This window comes from Chlamydotis macqueenii, chromosome Z, assembly GCF_036417535.1.
Source record: "Chlamydotis macqueenii isolate bChlMac1 chromosome Z, bChlMac1.mat, whole genome shotgun sequence".
NCBI classification, from domain to species: domain Eukaryota; kingdom Metazoa; phylum Chordata; class Aves; order Otidiformes; family Otididae; genus Chlamydotis; species Chlamydotis macqueenii.
In genome coordinates, this window is record NC_141593.1 from 72,041,589 (window position 1) to 72,058,866 (window position 17,278).

Here is a 17,278-nt window from a genome sequence, read left to right on the forward strand (position 1 = left end):
TGACTTAGTCAAGAAAAACACAGTAGAGGTTAATTTTAGAAGGACTGTCTCTGAACAGCACCAGTGGTGAAGGAACGGAAAAAACAAAGTCTAGAAGGGCCAAGGAACTGTGCTAGGTTCTTCAAGCATAGCCTGTTCACTTTCATCCGTAGCAAATATGTATTGAAAAAGTGGCATTACAATAACACCATCAATTTAATTTTAATTAAAGGCTGAACTTTTCTCTTTCATCTGTTCTGCCCTGATTCCAGAGAGCTCATAATTTCATATTGAAGTTAATCCACATTAGTGCACGCCTAATTTTTCTGAAGCAATAAACATCAGACGGCCAGCTTCCCCCTGTCATCAGATGCATAACTCATCAAAACCCATAAACATGGGATTTGTTTCTGAAAGAGAAGTTTTTCCAGTGCTTGAAGCTTGAGTGCCTCATTGCCTGATAATATGTCTCCATTCTTTCAAAGGAGAAGGTAGAGCAAAACATACCATATTCTCCTTTGGTCACAGCTGAAGCCTTTCAGTTTTTGACCTCTGTGTCTACTAACTGCTTTTTCATTTGTAATTTCTTGTAGGAGACAAACATCTGAACAGCACAGTTCCGCTGATTATACAAGAAAGGCAAATGAGCTATGAAATGAAGGAAGGTGTTAAAAAACTGCAAGCAGCAGTGTACGACGCATAAGTACACACATCCCAGGAATCATCTGCAAGGGCATCTAGGGCCCCTTCCCTCATTTTGCAATTTGGGCAACTGAATTAACTGAATATCCTCTGTGCACTCTAGCTACCTCAAAAGCCCAGCTCCCCTCCAGCCTCTCGATGCGCCTGCGAAAGCCATCTCATCTCGGCAGAGCTCACCTGGTGGATGGGAATGACGAGGAAGGCCCCCCCGCCCGCACACTCAGTCACCACTGCAATGAAGTGGGGGTTCACAGCACAGAACTGGTTGTCGTGGACATCGTGGGTGATGGGCACACAGTCGTAGCACTTTTCCTTGCTAGCGGCTTTGCCATAGACATGACGGAACTTGGAGCTGCGATACTGTGGGTGCCACGACATCTGCAAGGGGAGAAACACAACGCCCCATGACATAAGAGTCAGCTGTCCCAGCAAGGCTTGCAGGCCCCCGCTCCCCTCTCCCCAGCACATTCCCAGCACCCTCTCCATTTGGACTCCTCACACCAACCTTCAGCCAGCCGCGTTTTTCTCTGCTGGTCTTCACCCCTTTGGCATGACCTGTCTCTGCACTTGTCGCACATCTCTGATGGAGATAGGAGAGTGCAGGGGAGAAAAGACCGCTCTCTCCATCACCAGTCAGCTGGGCTGTGCATGCACCAGCAGTCCCTATCACTGGGGTAAGGCCAAAAGTTTAAGAGGAGATGAATCCTGGTAGCACAGAGCTCAAGAAGCAAAAAAAGATACAACACCTTGGGTGAGAAAAGCCTGAAAGATGGTGAGTGAATGAGCCAGTCTGGAGGCATGCTTCATTTAGCCCCTAGGCGATTTTGGACCAAAACCGAGTCTAAATTTTGCTCACATAAAGGGAAAAAAAGAAGTTTAACAGATCATAGGAATAGTTACAGTCACCTGTTGTTTTTTTTCACACTGACAAATACATTTTGCATGTCTGGTTTATAACTGCACCACCGCATTTTAAATGGTGTTTAAATGAGATACATAAAGCATGCTTAACACAAGAATCTCTTCCCACAGAGAGCAGTGAGGCTTAATGGAACTGATGCAACTGAGTACAAATTGGAAACTACCAGTGTTGGGCAGAAAAGGGAATTCCAGATTATTAACTCCTGCTCTTTCCACAAGACTTAGACAGTAAAAGGCACATGGCGGAGACAGTGAGAAGATCCTGTTGCGCAAGGGAAAAGAAACACAGATCGGGTGAGAAGGTTAGGGTGAAAGATCCCCAGACAATCAGCTGGGAGTACAGGCAAAGACTGGGAGAGGGCTTGGCTTTGCCCCATATTGGTTTGTTTAACGTGCATTTGGTGAACTGTATTATCAGTGATGCTGGATCAACAACACTCAAGTTTGAGAAGGGAACCCAAACAAGTAGCTTTTGAGTTACAGCAAGACAGACTGCTCACTCACACGGGTAAGTGTTTGAAGGGAAGCATGCACTAAACTGCAGGAAGCCAAGTGCATTATCACCTGACAAGCAGAGGTTTAAGCAATTCTAAAACAAAACGTCCTTATTGCTGGCACGACATTGCATCCTCCTGGGATGATTATTAAATGCTAGGACTCTGTATTGCTTGACCCTGGGCAGTTGAACTGGAGCTTTACAAACACCCATCAATACAAAGATCCACAAAGCTCACATCCCACGTCACACTGGAAGATTTGGGACATGAATAGCGCTAGGATACAAGTCCTGTCCTATTCCTTTCCTCCTCCCAATCTACTGGCACAGCTCAGAGCCAACCCCACCTTGGACAACTGCACATGCCTGTAAAAAATCAGTCCTGGCAGATCACCAGTCACTTTCACAGTCATTTTTGTTGCTCACTTTACCTATGTTAACTCTGCATTTGTCCATATTCTTAACTGATTAATTTCTTCTACAGAAAATATTAGGTGCAAAGGATCTCTAATACAGTTAATACAGTGAGAGCTACCTATCCCCCCCCCAAAAAAAAAAAAAAGAAAGAAAGAAATACAAGGGTTCTTTTAAGAAAGCAGTGATCCTAGGAAACTAATCTTGGAAGAAGGGATGTTCACAGGCAGAAAGCAAGCTGAGGTTACATGCAACGGGCTAACTCCCCAAACAGCCTCAGAGGTGCAGCATTCTCAAACAACTTCATGCTCATTACAGCTTTAGTGGTTAGTTTTACTCACATCAGGGAAAATAAAAAAAAATTGTCTGGATGTAGTAGTTCCTTCTTACACCAGGAACATTATCTTTCCAGAAGGAAATTAATTGCCTTGCTCCCAGGAACTTCTAGCTAAACTGCTCTTGAGGTGGGAGCGAGTGTGTGGTCTGGAGGCTCAGGGCTCCTCTGCAGGAAGGAGTCGCCACGCACACAGGAGATACTCGTTATTGCAATATCATTCCTCTGGAAAGCAGGAACACATAGCAAGATACTGACATCCCATGCAGACTAACTGGAAAATGTTACTAGCAAATAAAGAATAAAGGAAATAAAGGAATTAAATGCCCGAGTTTGGACAGTGCTTAGGAAAGACAGCTCTCTCCTATTCCAATTTGTAGAATTGTTCAGCTTCCACAGGAACAGACTTCAAAGCACCTACAAATCAGACAGCAAGGCAAGATACGACTCGCAATATCACAAAATGGGCAAAGACAGTGCCAGGGGAACAATGTCCCTCTTGACACAACTGCAGCCACAGCAGAAAGCTCAGCATTAAAAGAAAAACTCTTAGATAAAATATGGTGAAAAACAGCCTGAACAGGTGCAGCATCAACAGACTGCATCTGGTACAGTGGGAGATGCTGATCCTGATAAAGCAGATGCAAGAACATTAGGAAAAACTTGTTTGGAAGGAGTGTGGAGGAGTATTCTGCACTAGAAGTTGCTCAAGTGGTGATAAGTCTCTGTCCTTGGAAATTCTTTCATGACTTGACTAAACAAAGACATATCCTCCTTGATCTAATGTTCATAATAGTCCTGCTCTGAACAGGAGGCTGAACTGGAAAAAACCAAGGGCATGGTGCCACCAAATCATACCAAGACCTTACGATTTACAACTAAAAAAGCCCACATCTTCACTAATTAAAACAAGCCCCTATCTGCTGCAAGCCATGCAGTGGACAAGATGTGGTTCCTCAGCAAGAGACAATCTTCCAGCTGGCTGTTAATGAGAACAGCGTGGTCAGGGCTCTAAAAGATCTCAGCTACCAGACAGTGCAAGCTATGGCACCTACAAGAAGATCCTTGCAGAGGAAAGAGGTCATCACTCCTAGAAATTCTCCATCAGACCTCTCAACACACCAAATGCTGTGTTATGTATAAATGCAGGCCCAATACCCAATGCATAGGTGGTTGTATAAGTACTAGAACCTCTCCCCCAAGCAGAGGTGGGCAAAAAACACTTGTCACCAGGCAAGGGGAAGAAGCATGGTTTTTACAGGATCTCCCATCCAGGGCTCAGAGAACCTGTTCTGGTGCAAAAAGTGGGCTTGCCTCCTTACACAGGTGTCAGAGGGGTAGCTCTGCGAATGCTGTGTGGGAGAAAAGGGTCTGCTCAGCTTACAAGTGCAAGGAGATGCCAGTTTCTGACATATCGCCTGCTCCCAGAAGGAGCTGCAGTTTGGCCCGAAGTGCCATGACAGGTCTGCAATGAAGAAGTGCCAGATGCCACTGCTGAACACAGCTGCAGTGAGACACATGGAGAGCCAAGCAGCAGCCCAGATAGGGAAGCTGGGCTAGACAAAACACTCCTCTACCGGGCTGTACTCAGGCAGCTCCCGAGTGCCTGTTTTGAAAGAACAACATAATGTTATCTACTGCATTCCTATACCAGGCAGAGATAACTGGTCTTTCCTCTTTTATTTTCCACACCTGTAAGATTGTCAGCTATTCAAAACAGCTTCCTTGAAAAACAGAAACAGCTTCCTGGCAGTGAGCAGAGACGGTCACTTGGACCACCAGTAGTGTTTCCCACCAATCATTCCTGGAGGCAAGCTCACCTTGAATCCTCTCCCATCTTGGGTGAGTCCTGCCTGCTTGGGTGAGCAGCCCCCACCTTTGAGTTCCCAGACGACTCCCATGCTTCACCTCAGCGAATTTCACATCAAACTAGTCCACCCAAGCCATGCCACACTGACACACTTCCACGTTCATCTCACCCTTTCCATGTCTCACCCTTGCCTAGCACCCTGATGTTAGGAGGAAGGTCCTCTCACTGCCAGGGGCAGGGGGTGTCAAGGGGCTGCAGCATCATCAGAGCTGACTCGATGGGCCACAGGGAGCTAGTTACAAAATCCTCCCTAGAGCAGGGGGCAGAGGCACTTCCATAGGATCCCCCTCTCCCCCATCATTCCATGGCAAGCAGGAGACCCTGGTGTACAATTAACTTCTCAGTTCTTCCAAAGCTGCTGAGGCTCTAGATGCACTTTGCACCTTCCTCTCCATCACACTTGCAGGACCTTCTCACCAACCTTCTCCTCGTCCTTGTCACACAGGCTCCCGCTTCCAGAGGAAAAGGGAGCTGGACAAGGAGATCCTGACATTAGCAGGGCTATGTCTGCTCCCTCTCTGTTCACAGCACCAGGCAGAGCCCTGTGCATCCACTACCTCCCCAGTCCCATCCTGGGCTGCTGGGATCTGCCAGGGGGATCTGCTTAGTGTCCCCTCCAGGGTCCTCCTTTCCCATTTTTAAATGTTCACTTCCCTCTTCTCTGTTTTCAAGTTTTGCCAGTCACAATTATTGGGTTTCCTTCCAGGTTTCCTCTCCTTTATCGCCATCCATAGTGGAGAAGAACAGACAGGGTCACCAGGCAAAAGAAGGTGACCGCTGTCCCAACATGTAGGGTTGGGCTTAGGAAAGCTAAAGCCCACCTGGAGTTGAGTCTGACAAATAATGTGAAGGGCAACAAGGAAGGTTCCTACAGGTACCAGAGCAGTAAAGGAACAACTATTGAAAACATGAGCCTGCTGCGGAACTGGGCAGGAGTCCTCATGACAAAGGACACAGAAAAAGCTGAGGCATTAAATGCCTTTTTCATGCCAGTCTTTATTGCTAAAATAGTCCTTAAGGTATCCGGGGGCCCTAAGACCTGTGGAAAGTCCAAGGCAAGGAAGACTTGTATGTAGTTTATCTCAACATTAGCAAAGCTTTTGACACTGTCTCCCGTAACAGTCTCATAGACAAGTGGATGAAGTACAGACTAGATAAGCAGACACTGAGGTAGACTTTAAACTGGCTGAACTCCTGGGCTCAAATCTTTGTGATCAGTAGCACGAAGTCCAGCTGCAGACCAGTCTCCAGTGCTGTGCCCCTAGAGTGGACACCGGGGTCAATGCTGCTTCACATTTTCATTAATGATCTGGACGATGGGCCAGAGTGTACCCACAGCAAATTTGCATACGACACAAAACAGGGAGAAGTGGCTGATACACCATGAGGTTGTTATGCCAACCAGAAGGACCTCAATAGGTTGAAGAAATGGGCCCACAGGAACCTCATGAAGTTCAATAAGGGGAAGAGCCAAGTCACGTACCTATGGAATAACTCCATGCAACAGGACAAGAAGAAATTGGGACAAACTGAAATACAGAAAACTCAATTTAAACATAAGGAAAAACTCTTTTTCTGTGAGGGCAGTCAAACACTGGCATAGGTTGCCCCAGGAGGTTGTGGAGTCTCCATCCTCGGAAATACTTAAAACCTGACCAGACATGGTCCTGGGCAACCTGCTCTAGTTGACTCTGCTTTGTGCGGAAGGGTTGGACTAGATGATCTCAAGGGATTCCTTCTAACCTCAACTATTCTGTGATTCTGCAATTTTAGGGCCTCTGGATCTTGGTCATGTGTGTCTTGTACTGCCCTAAAAATGCCACTGGCAACATACCAAGATGCACAGTCACATGATGTGGACTTTCAATCCAATAAAACTGAAGTTTATCTTACAGGTTCAACTCCCCCATCTCTTCCTCTGGCAGGGAGTGATGACAACACACTTATTCCCCACTCCATGGAAACTGCTGTTTGGAGAGGCACCCATTTTCAAAACTGTGCAAACAGCAACTGGCAGAAGGGATGGGGGGCAGAAAGTGCCACCTCCAAAAACCAGTGTATTTGTGCATTTTATAGAGCCTCAAAATTAAATGTTTTGCATAGTCCCTTAACAATATGCTTTCCCTGGAGTTTTTAGGACTAACGGGGTTAGCTTTCTCCCTGCACTGGACAGCTGTCCCCAGAGTTCAGAGGGTCTCTCCCTGAACAGCCATGTCTGAGCAGGGTAAGCCAGCATGGGCTGTGCCCAAAGTCCTGAAAATCCTGGGTGTGTGGCACCAGGTAAGGCCTGAAGCCATAGCTCAGGGATCCCTAGCTCACCCCACTTGCTTGCGGGGCAGCAAGGAGCCAGGGTGCCCACAGCAGGGGCAGGCAGACCATCCCTGCGCACTGGACAGTGCCCATAGGCAGTATATTCCCATCTTGAGAGGCAGCTGGAGCTGAGGTCTGGGTCCTCTCTTCTGGGTAAGGAGGCAGAAGATGTCCCTCACTTGCTGCTCAGGGCGCTGTTGTCACTATCCGAGCGCAGAGGCTGATGCTGCACTGACAAAAGGATGAAAGGGACTGATTAAAGGACCATCAGCCCTCTGCCAGTATGGCACAGAGGCCTTTGCATCCTGCAGAAAGGAGGAAGGCAGTGTATGTAGCCTTTGCAATCCAAGAATCAGCCTCCTGCCTTTCCTTCTCATCAGCCTGGCCTAACTCCCAGTATCACCAGCCTCTCTGTAGGGGAAGAGGGAAGAGGGATGGAGAGAGACACTGTGGATTGTACTAGTGTCCCTGTATTTCCAACCATACAGCTGGTGCTAAGATGTGCTTAGCTCTATCCTCCCCTCACCCAGCTCTCAAAGACCAAGTCCTGGGACCTTGTGGTTGCCACCCCCACCTCTTCCAACAAAGAACATTAAGGAGATTTCTTTCTGAAGCTGCCAAGAGGTCCTGGAGTAGGACACAGAGATCCCTGCAAGCACTCCTCAGATCTCTGCTTCCAGGTTGCAGCAGGCCAACAGCACAAGCCTCCTGAGGCTGGACAGTGTTTCCTAGACAGCTTCTGCCCATTGAAATGTGCACCCCTAGCACTGGAAGCACTATGATCTCATGAAAGAATATGCAGTGCTTTATATGAAATAGAGTAAAACGCATCCATTTGCTTCACAGTTCCTCACTGCTGGCATAAACAGAGGAAGCAGCTCCTCTGCCTCTCTAAGCAGGATAATGCAACTGCAAGAGATACAGCAAGGACATATGGATAGTTTTAAATGATTCCCTGAAGCCTCTCACAATAGGCATTTCTGTGTACTTGGCCCTGAGCTGAAAGAATCATAGAATCATAAAGGGTTGGAAGGGACGTTTAAAGGTCATCTAGTCCAATGCCCACAAGAAGAAAGACACAACTTGGACTACCCTGAGAGACAGATCTCATCGTGTGGAAAGTCTCAGCTACAGAGCAGAGGAACCTTCATGCAAGCTGGTCTCAAAATAAAATGATCCTCATCTCTTGTCCAAGGTCCAGAATACAGAAGGAAACACAGAAAATGAGGTCATGCCTGCAACTTCTCTCACTTGCAGGGTCTTGCTAGAATCCAAGCTCTCTGACTGTGAAAACTTTGTTTGGTCCAGTCCCTTGCAAGCAGTAGGGATTCAGACAACTAGCCCAGCATAATGGAGCCCTGAGGGTAAAGAGAGAAACCTCTGGAGGTTTCAACTTCACCGAAAAATGGGCCTGCAACTAGCCCTACTCTTTTGCACAGGCTAAGTCACAAATGCAGCAAGCACAGTCAGCAACAGCTCATGCATGGAAGACCAGAAGGGAATTGACCTAGAATTGCTCTGTAAGTTTGCTGCTTGCAAGACCTTTTGTTCCTTTATTTTTTAAGACACAGTCATATTGTCCTTGGCTGAGCAGCTGGGTCTGATAAAACAGCAAAGCAGTACCAATTCACAGCCCAGTGCTCAGAACAGGTGGGAGTCCTCTTCCTGGCCCCTGAAAAGGTGCAGAGAAAACCACTGGGGTACTTTGATACCCTCCAGCACAGGGTACTCAGCCCTTTCGTGCTCACCAGACCTGAAGGTGGAAATGCTGATGTGACCTCTGAAGAACAGACAGTTAAAGATGAAGAATCCATATCCACCACGATGCAGGAGCACTGAAGGGACTTTGCTCTGCTTCAGCTCTGCCTCTCTGGTTGTTTATGAAAAGCGAGCTTTTCATGGTTTGTCCATGAAACCTGACTGCAAAGGTCCTAGCTCAACGAAGGTGTGAGTTCCTAAAAGAGCTGTGAAGTCTAGGGATGTCTGCAGCGCTCAGCAGCAGTCTTCGGAGAGCTATGCTGTGGCACATTTACTACTCTCCAGGAAACGTCAGACAAAACAAACAGGCATATGCACGTCCAACTGACTGAACATGTGCTTCACCACAAGCCAGTGTGTTCCCACTTGCCCCACTGCATCCCACTTACTAGAGGATGACAGGCTTGCCTGCACTGTGCATGAAATTTTTGAATTTTGGATTAATTTCTCTTTCTCCTGGACAAAATAAGCATACGAAAAAAGTGAAATATGTTTGAGGAAAACCAGACATACGGTAACCTACTCCAGACGCAACTGAGAGCAACTTCTCCTCCGCTGCACGGTATTTTGTGAGTTTATTCTGCATTTTAACATCTTTGATATCCTTGGCATCGACAGTGTCAAGAGCTGGAGGGCATACAGACAAGGAAATTATTTTCCTTATACCCCGAGGAAGGACTGAAAGAAGATTGATGGGCACCTTATCTCCTGGAAATACCAGCCCTTAGGTGTGGCTCCACACACTGTTATGAGTTGACCTCTCCAGCACACACTTCTGGTCTATTTGTGTTCTGGCATTTCAGTCTCATCCATCAGCTGCTTTCTCATGTTCAAAGAGCAGAAAATTAACCTGGGGCATGGGAATTAAAAAAAAAAAAACCACAAAATAAGGCATTTGAGCAGAATCTGATCATTAAAAGTATCTGATGTGGGTCAAACAGAGCACAAATGGATGGTAGTGACATCACAGCTGGAAGCAGAGGGAAGCAGAGTGTCTTTGGCAGAAATGAGATCCCCCTCAGCTCACCCAGGGAACCAGAGCCAGGTGGTGTGACAGGGTCACTCCAAGAAAGGAGGAGTAGCTACAAACCAGATCTTGCTTCGTTCCTCTGTGAACAGGCATGCACATCTCCAGCAGCGGCTGGACACACATCACAGGCTATGCTGCACCCAGCTGGAGCAGGAAGGAATTCAGACTACATCACGGTCAGAGGGGAGATGGGTTTGTAACCTGACCAAGAAGTCTGGGGGTAGGAAATCCCACTTAGCGTGCCTAGCTCCTATATTGCACGCTAACATTTAATTGACTCAAGGCTGTAGAGGGAGGAGGCTTACTTCTGACTCCAGTGATAAAAATGGGCATCCTACTCCACTAGCTATAAGATCACCTTTAGTCAAAGCCTTTTTTACAAGTTTCATCCACAGTAAGCCTGTGCAAGCGCAAGATCACTGCCCGTAGGGCATCACATTTGATGAGAGGTCTCTCACAAGACTATTACAATCCTGGTATGGAAGCAGGGCACATAAAGGCTGCATGGAGTGCAGAAGCAGCACTCAATTCAGCCAACGTAGAATTTCTTGGCTGAATAACAGTTTGTAAGCTCTAACAGAAAGCTCTCCAGCTCTGGCTGCCTTCAGGTAAGCAAGGGGAGAACAGACTGTTTGTCTCTTCTCCTGGTTTGAGGACTATTGCAGTGATCAAAGGACAGCAAGAGTTCTTCTGGAGACCAGAAGCTGGCAAAGCATTTCCTGAAGGGACAGATTTGCATCTTCTCCCCATCCAAACACACACTGAGATGCTCACATTCCTCAGAACACATCATGCCTGGGCTGAGAACCTTCCACTTCATTGTGAGCAATGTGGATGGTATGCGCCCCTTGCCAAACAATTGTTTTCTGTTTTATTGGGCTGCTCACCTCTAAGCAGGGTACAAATACATGCCAATGAATTAATAATGGTTACGCTTCACACTTCCTCAGTTTTCACACAAGAAGCATCCCTTCTCATTGAGACCTGTGGTCTGCGTGGCCTGTTTTGCGATCCTTTGTGAAAGCTGCCATGGCATCGGGAGACACAGGCTGAAATCCAGCCGAACCTGATACTTCCAGGACCTTGCCCCTTGGGAAAGAACATAGCATGACAATCTTCCAAAACACCTAAGTACTGTTTTTTTATTATTCATAGGCAGGTTTTCCAATGCCTATCCCTCACCTGCCATTCTGAAAAGCACTTCAGATGTTCAGGTGATCCAGCCTGGAAAGTTGGACTCTCTTCCTCCCCTGTCCTTATTGACAGGGAATCAAGAGAATTTACAGTTCTGAAGGACTTTTCTGAGGTCACAATCTCTTGAAAATTAGTGATAATTTGAAAAGCAGAGGGACCAACAGAAAAAAAAAATACTCCTCATTTGTTCTCTTACATGCAGGGTCAAAAAGAGATTAAAAGGGGAGAAAGGAAGGAATGCAAATGCTAATAAGGGGGATTTTGAATGTTACAATGAACATTTCAATCTGAAATGCCATGAAAACTTTCAGTTTCCCTTTTCATTTTCTCTTTTGGAATGCTAAACTTATATTGCATAGGTAATGCCCTCTCCCTTTGAACTTTGTCATTGTTAGGTGATGTTTCTACGGCCAAAAAACTCAAAGGGCATCCTCGCTAGTCTCTTGAGAGCACTGTTTGCAAGTATCCAAGGAGAGTGCCACAAGAGATTCAAAGTTCCAATTCCATGCAAATAAGCAGACTGAAACTGGCACAGGGATACACAACTAGAAGGCTCCAGGGAAGACACACATTCTCAGTCCTGTACCAGCAGTCAATGAAAAAAAGATATTTACATGCACTCAGCTCCAAGTAACAAAATCAAACAAAAGCAAGAATCACTGTCCTTCCCGAAATCTGGCTGGGTCCATTATTTTCTCTGGCTCCTTCTCTCCTACTGTCTTTGATTCAGTTTCATTCATCTCATCGTTCTCTCCTGCTAAATCCTCTCTCTTCCCCTCCCTGACAGCTGATCCTCTCAAAATTCTCCCCTCCCCATCCAAAAATGAATAATGTAACTTGCAGCCAAAAGACAAGAAAAGTCACTCTGGGAGACTTGAAATACCCTTTCAGCTATCTTGTCTCTGCCAAAGGCAATTAGATAATGCTTAGAGACAGATGACAAAAGCAGGATCTACATGAAGTCAGCTTCAGCATTGCCGTACACGGAACACAAAGCTGCACATAGGAAATAGGAAAGACATTCCCATTCCCAGTACCCCAGGACTTGTAGAAAGGAAGCAGTTAAATACATTACTTTAAATAAAGCAATTAATATATAATGAAATACTGCTGGTTTTCTGCCTGAGAGCCTGCAACGTGCACTCTAGATTTCATGACATGGCTCCATACAAAGCAGACTGTACAAGAGAGCTCCATTAAAAGTCGTCCCGTCCCCGCCCCCCTGCTGTCCCCACAATAGATCTGTCGAAGCAGGAAGACATCTGCTACCTGCTCCCAAACTAGGCTTGTGCAATCTTCACACAGGCACAAGGTCTTGGTTTCACTGTCTTCACTTTAAAGAGACTGTTGGCCCCTCTTCTGATCAGAGAGTGCTTCTTGCCGCATCTTGCTTCTTGTCAAATCTCAGCAGAGGAACAGCTGCAGAGCAGGCTGCCCCAGAACATTCTGCTCTTACCTAGCCAGCATCAGGACACTGCTGGGGAATAGTGCAGTAGATACATCAGGTCAGCAGGGTCAATATTTCACACGCAACCTGCAGAAGACACCAGTCACTTGGACGCAGTACACTAGCAAGACTCACGTACAAGCACATTTCACTGGGAAACAGCTGCTCTTAGCAGTTGACTAACAAACTGAGACATCTAAGTCCCAGGTTCTCCAGTAGACCGGGGTGGTTTTGGCAAAGACAAATACATCACATCATTATATTTACTCTGAATAATGCTACCAATGCTTCTCCCACAGGGCAAAGATCTCCCTCTCTGAGATCCAGTACTGCAGGCCACCTGCTCCAATACAACCTGTCCCTGCCGTTAAACAAGATCATTTCAAGTGACAGGCACTGAAAAAACAGCATGCAGAGGAACTTCTCACTTCCAGATGGCTTTAAAACTTTCAACCTCACACCGCTCCACATGTATTTCTCACCCTTTCCTCTTGCCTTACGCAGAGAAAAGGCTGTTGGCTGCAACCCTGATAGGAGCACAGTGATCACGAAACACGGAAGCAGTGAGAAAGGTGTCTGCTTGTTGTGCTAGTCTGCAGGTGCCACTTTCTAGCTACAAGCAACTACTGCTGTGTTTCCATCTCCCATCCCACGTGTTCTTGTTTGCCACTAGCTTTCACAGCAATGAAAAGGACACAGTTAAAAACAGCAGAGCGGGCAAACGTTTCCCTCTTGCGAATTCAAGTATTGTAATAAGATACAGTTTTCTGCAAGTAGCATGCACTCATCCCAGAAGGGTTTTGGAAGGCGGGACAGACTCTCTCATCCTAACACGGACCAGACCGGGGCATGAGCAGTTAGCCCAGCAGTTAGTCTGGTCTAGCCATCATTCATTCTACTCCACACAAATATTATTCCCAGGTGATTTTATCAGAGGAGGCTGCTCTTCGCCCCTCACACTGTTCCCACCCTCCTCTTTCACCTTTCGTCAGAAGCAGCAGTAAGGGGCAGTTTTATCACAGATGGTGAGAACAATCCTCTGGCTCAAAGCAAGGCCACCCCAGCGACACATCAGTATCACTGCAGCTTTCTCCAGCTGTGCCTTGCAAACCCCCAGGAGGGAAACCCCCTCACTCTCCCGGTGCCCTGCACCAGCCCTCTTTAAGTTGACCTACCCCCAGAGACTTCTGTCACAGCTCTCCATGCATGGCCTGGAGAACCAGCAGAGCAGGGACTACTTCCAGAGGTACCCACCTCCTGCCCCCAGAAAGGACTCACCAGCAGCATGGGGGAAGCCTGCTGAGTTGGGCTTGTAAGTCTCTTAAGGACAGGACCACTAATGATACGGCTGTACTCAAAAACAAAGTCCTATGCACCAGCAGGCAGATGGAGAGGAAGTCTCTGGTCTGTAGCCTGAAAAGAAACTAGAAGACCCCTCAAAACACCGAAGGAATTACTGCACTGTTGAACAGTTGCAAGAGCAGGTGGAGGCTTTGCCAAAACACCTCTTTGCTCCATGGTTTGGGACCATTCTCACTGCATCATATTGGCAGCTCTTGCTTCCCCATGATGAAGGTCTCTATCACAAAGGCAAACATTCCTCTCTCCTGTCCTCTCCTGCTTGGTGACACTTCATTCATAACAAGCTCTTCTCAAGAGAATGTACATCAATAAATCAAAGCCAAACCCTCCTACAGTCATCCAAAACTTGTGTTGAAGCAGTCATGCTGTCCTTTCTCATTTTAAGCATTCCTTGTCCTGGGGTGTGAAAGGTTTTGGTAAAGCTATATGAAATACACTGCCGTCACTATGGAGGAAATATTGCTACGAACTGATCATGGAGATGAACATTTAATAGGTTATCTTTAACAGGTTACCAACTGCAGGCAGTGGTACTGCATGGGCCATCTTCCAGTCCTCTGGTACTTAGGAGGCTGGTCGCTGGCACACCAGGAAGATGTGTGCCTGACATTAACTGCAAACTCTATTTTGGCTCAGGAAATAGTTCCAAGCACAAATGAGGAAGCTTGCTGCAAAGGAGCAACAGAAGAAGCAGCTAAAACAGTTAAGTCCTTGCAAGTGGCATAGAAATATTCAAGGGCACTATAACCGGAGCAAGAGAGGTTAAAGTCACAGCCAAATTTAAAAAATAGAAAGAGGCTTATAAATTAGGCAGATTTAATGTAAAAAAGCACAACTAAGGGGATGAGAAACAATTTCTAAATGGCACAAAAGCTACTAAATTATTTCTGAAGCACAACCACAGCAGGATTTTCAAGGTTCACCTCCTCCAAGTTCATAATGGTCCGTCCCAAAATGCAAAAAAAAACCAAGCAAAGGTAGTATGAGACCTGCATGGATGAACCAGGACATCCTCATAAAACTCAACCATAAAAAGGATGCACACAGGAGGTGAAAGCAGGGACAAGTGTGCTGGGAGGAATACAGAGGCACTGTTCAAAGATGCAGAGCTGGGCTTATGACAGTTAACCCCATCTGGAGTTGAATCTGGTGAGCGATGTGAAGGGTAACAAGAAAGGTTTCTGCTGGTACATCATCAGCAGAAGGATGACTAGGGAAAATGTGGGCCTGCTGAGGAATGGGAATGGGGATTGGTGACAAAGGACATTGGAAAGGCTGAGGCATTGAATGCCTTCCTCACCTCAGTCTATACTGCTAAGACCAGCCTTCAGGGATCTTGGGCCTCTGAGACCTGTGGAAATTCCAAGGCAAGGAAGACTTACTGTTGGCGGAAGAGGAACATTCAAACAGGGAACATTCAAACAGACTGGACATGCACAAGGGCCTGACGCGATGCAACCACAGGAGCTGAGGAAGCTGGCCCATCTTATTGCAAAGTCATTCTTGGTTTTCTCTGAAAGGTCATGGCAATCAGGGGATGTCCCTGAGGACTCGATGAAAGCAGATGTCACCTTTATGTTCAAAAACGGCAAGCCAGAGGATCTGAGGAACCTCAGGCCCTTCAGCCTGAGCTTGATCAGGCAGTTAAATGTAAGAAGAAACTTTTTTACTCTGAGGGTGGTCAAACACTGGCATAGGTTGCTGAGAGAGGGTGTGGAGTTTTCATCCTTAGAGGAACTTAAAACCCAGCCAGACAATGCACTGAGCAACCTGCTGTGGGTGAACCCGCTCTGAGCTGGCAGTTGGACTAGATGATCTCCAGAGGTGCCTCCACCTTCAGCCACGCTATGACCCTGTCAAATCTGCACAGTGACCTCTAGGGAGAGCATCCCGAGCAGATAGGGTGAAAGCAGACCAGAACTTTCTGTGTGCGCTCAGTGTGAAGGAGATGGGAGAAGCTGCTGTTACACAACACTGCCTGCCAGAGACTCATCGGACAAGCCATGCTCAGGGGAAGGAAAATGAGCAGCAACTCAACCAGCTGACTTAAAGCAACAAAAATAGCTGGACTACAGGGTGCGGCCTCTCTTTAAAATCCAACCATAAGAGGAAAGCAAGAAAGCAATGTTAGAACGTTTTCATGGGAGGCTGGGGAAAGGAAAATGACATCAAAGAAGTAGAAAAGGGAACAAAGTTAGCAGACACACAGATAAAAAAGTGAGATAGATGGGAGAGTCAGCACAGCTCCTGCAAACCCTTGCCAGGCCTCACAAGCCAAACGGCACTAACAAAAGCCAAAATCTCTGTGACATAGTGTACTCCGTTTCCAATAAATACCAGCATGATTCCTCACCATCGTGATAAGGCAGCACGAGGTTAGCAATCAATGTCCCTTGCTTCTTACCCTGTTTAGCCACATCACAGGAAGAAGACTATTCCCTTCTTCCTGCAGCAAGCTTTCCTCCACGGCTGACACATAGCTTTTCAGTCTTCTCCAGTTTTTACCTCATTCTCCTCCTGCCACGTTTTCTCAACAGCTGATGAATTTATCCTCCTCGTTTCCACTATCTTTGGCTGGTCTTTTTTTTCCAGAGCAGTTGCACCTCAAACTGCCATACATCTATTTTACTAACATGGATGAACAAATGCTTCCTTTATAATTTACCAGACAATTTCCTGTTCATATTTATCATTTCCTTGCTACAGCACATCACTGGGTCGTGCTCAGCCTGGAATGAACAGCAGCCCCTGAATGTTCTTCTGCAGAACTGCACTGGGTCTGACAGCACTGCATCATCTGAAGACCTGAACCTGCATCCTGATTTTCCCCACGCCATTTCTTCATCTCATCAAGGTAATTTCAAACCAGAGCCCTGTCCTTCTGCAGGCTTCCTGCTCCTCCTAGTTTCCTGTTTATTATTTATTCTTTTTTCCTAATTACTAACAAAAATACCAAACAGCATCAGATGGCAGGAAGAACCCTGCAAAACTCTTCTCAATACATCCTCATTTTTATAATTAACCATCACAGAAGCTCCCTTGTATAGTTTCCTCACCAGATTTACCTGTACCTTACCATAGAGAGGGGTACCTAGTGCATATTCCCTTATCTGAACTGTGTGGGACAGCACTGAACATTTTCCTACAGTTGAGATAAATGACATCTTCTGCTTCTGCACATCCACTGGGCTCACCACCCTTTGCAAGAGGAAATCAGAGTGTGTTGGCATGACTGGTTTTGCCATGCTCATTCTGCCTCTCTCATCTCATTATTTCTCCCACGGGTTCCACTTTTTCTTGTTGTTCTGGTATTCTCCTTATGGAGAGGCCCAAGCTTCCCTCTGTCTAGAGCTCAGGAATCTCCTCCACTCTCTGCAGAGTCCTCAAAGACAACCTGCTAATTTCCCTAGGTTAATTTTGGGCAGTTCTTCATGCGTTCTGCAGCCCACGCTGCAGCCCAC

General features: G+C 46.6%; 1 protein-coding gene across 1 annotated transcript in view; it reads right to left on the bottom strand.

Moving 5' to 3' along the window:
• The window catches only part of CORO2A (coronin 2A), a 57,141-nt gene that overhangs the window by 20,439 nt on the left and 19,424 nt on the right, over nt 1-17,278 (bottom strand). The window contains exon 2 of the mRNA XM_086770173.1: nt 859-1,059. Coding sequence (XP_086626299.1) covers nt 859-1,059 — 201 coding nt within the window. The remainder of the gene's footprint in view (nt 1-858; nt 1,060-17,278) is intronic.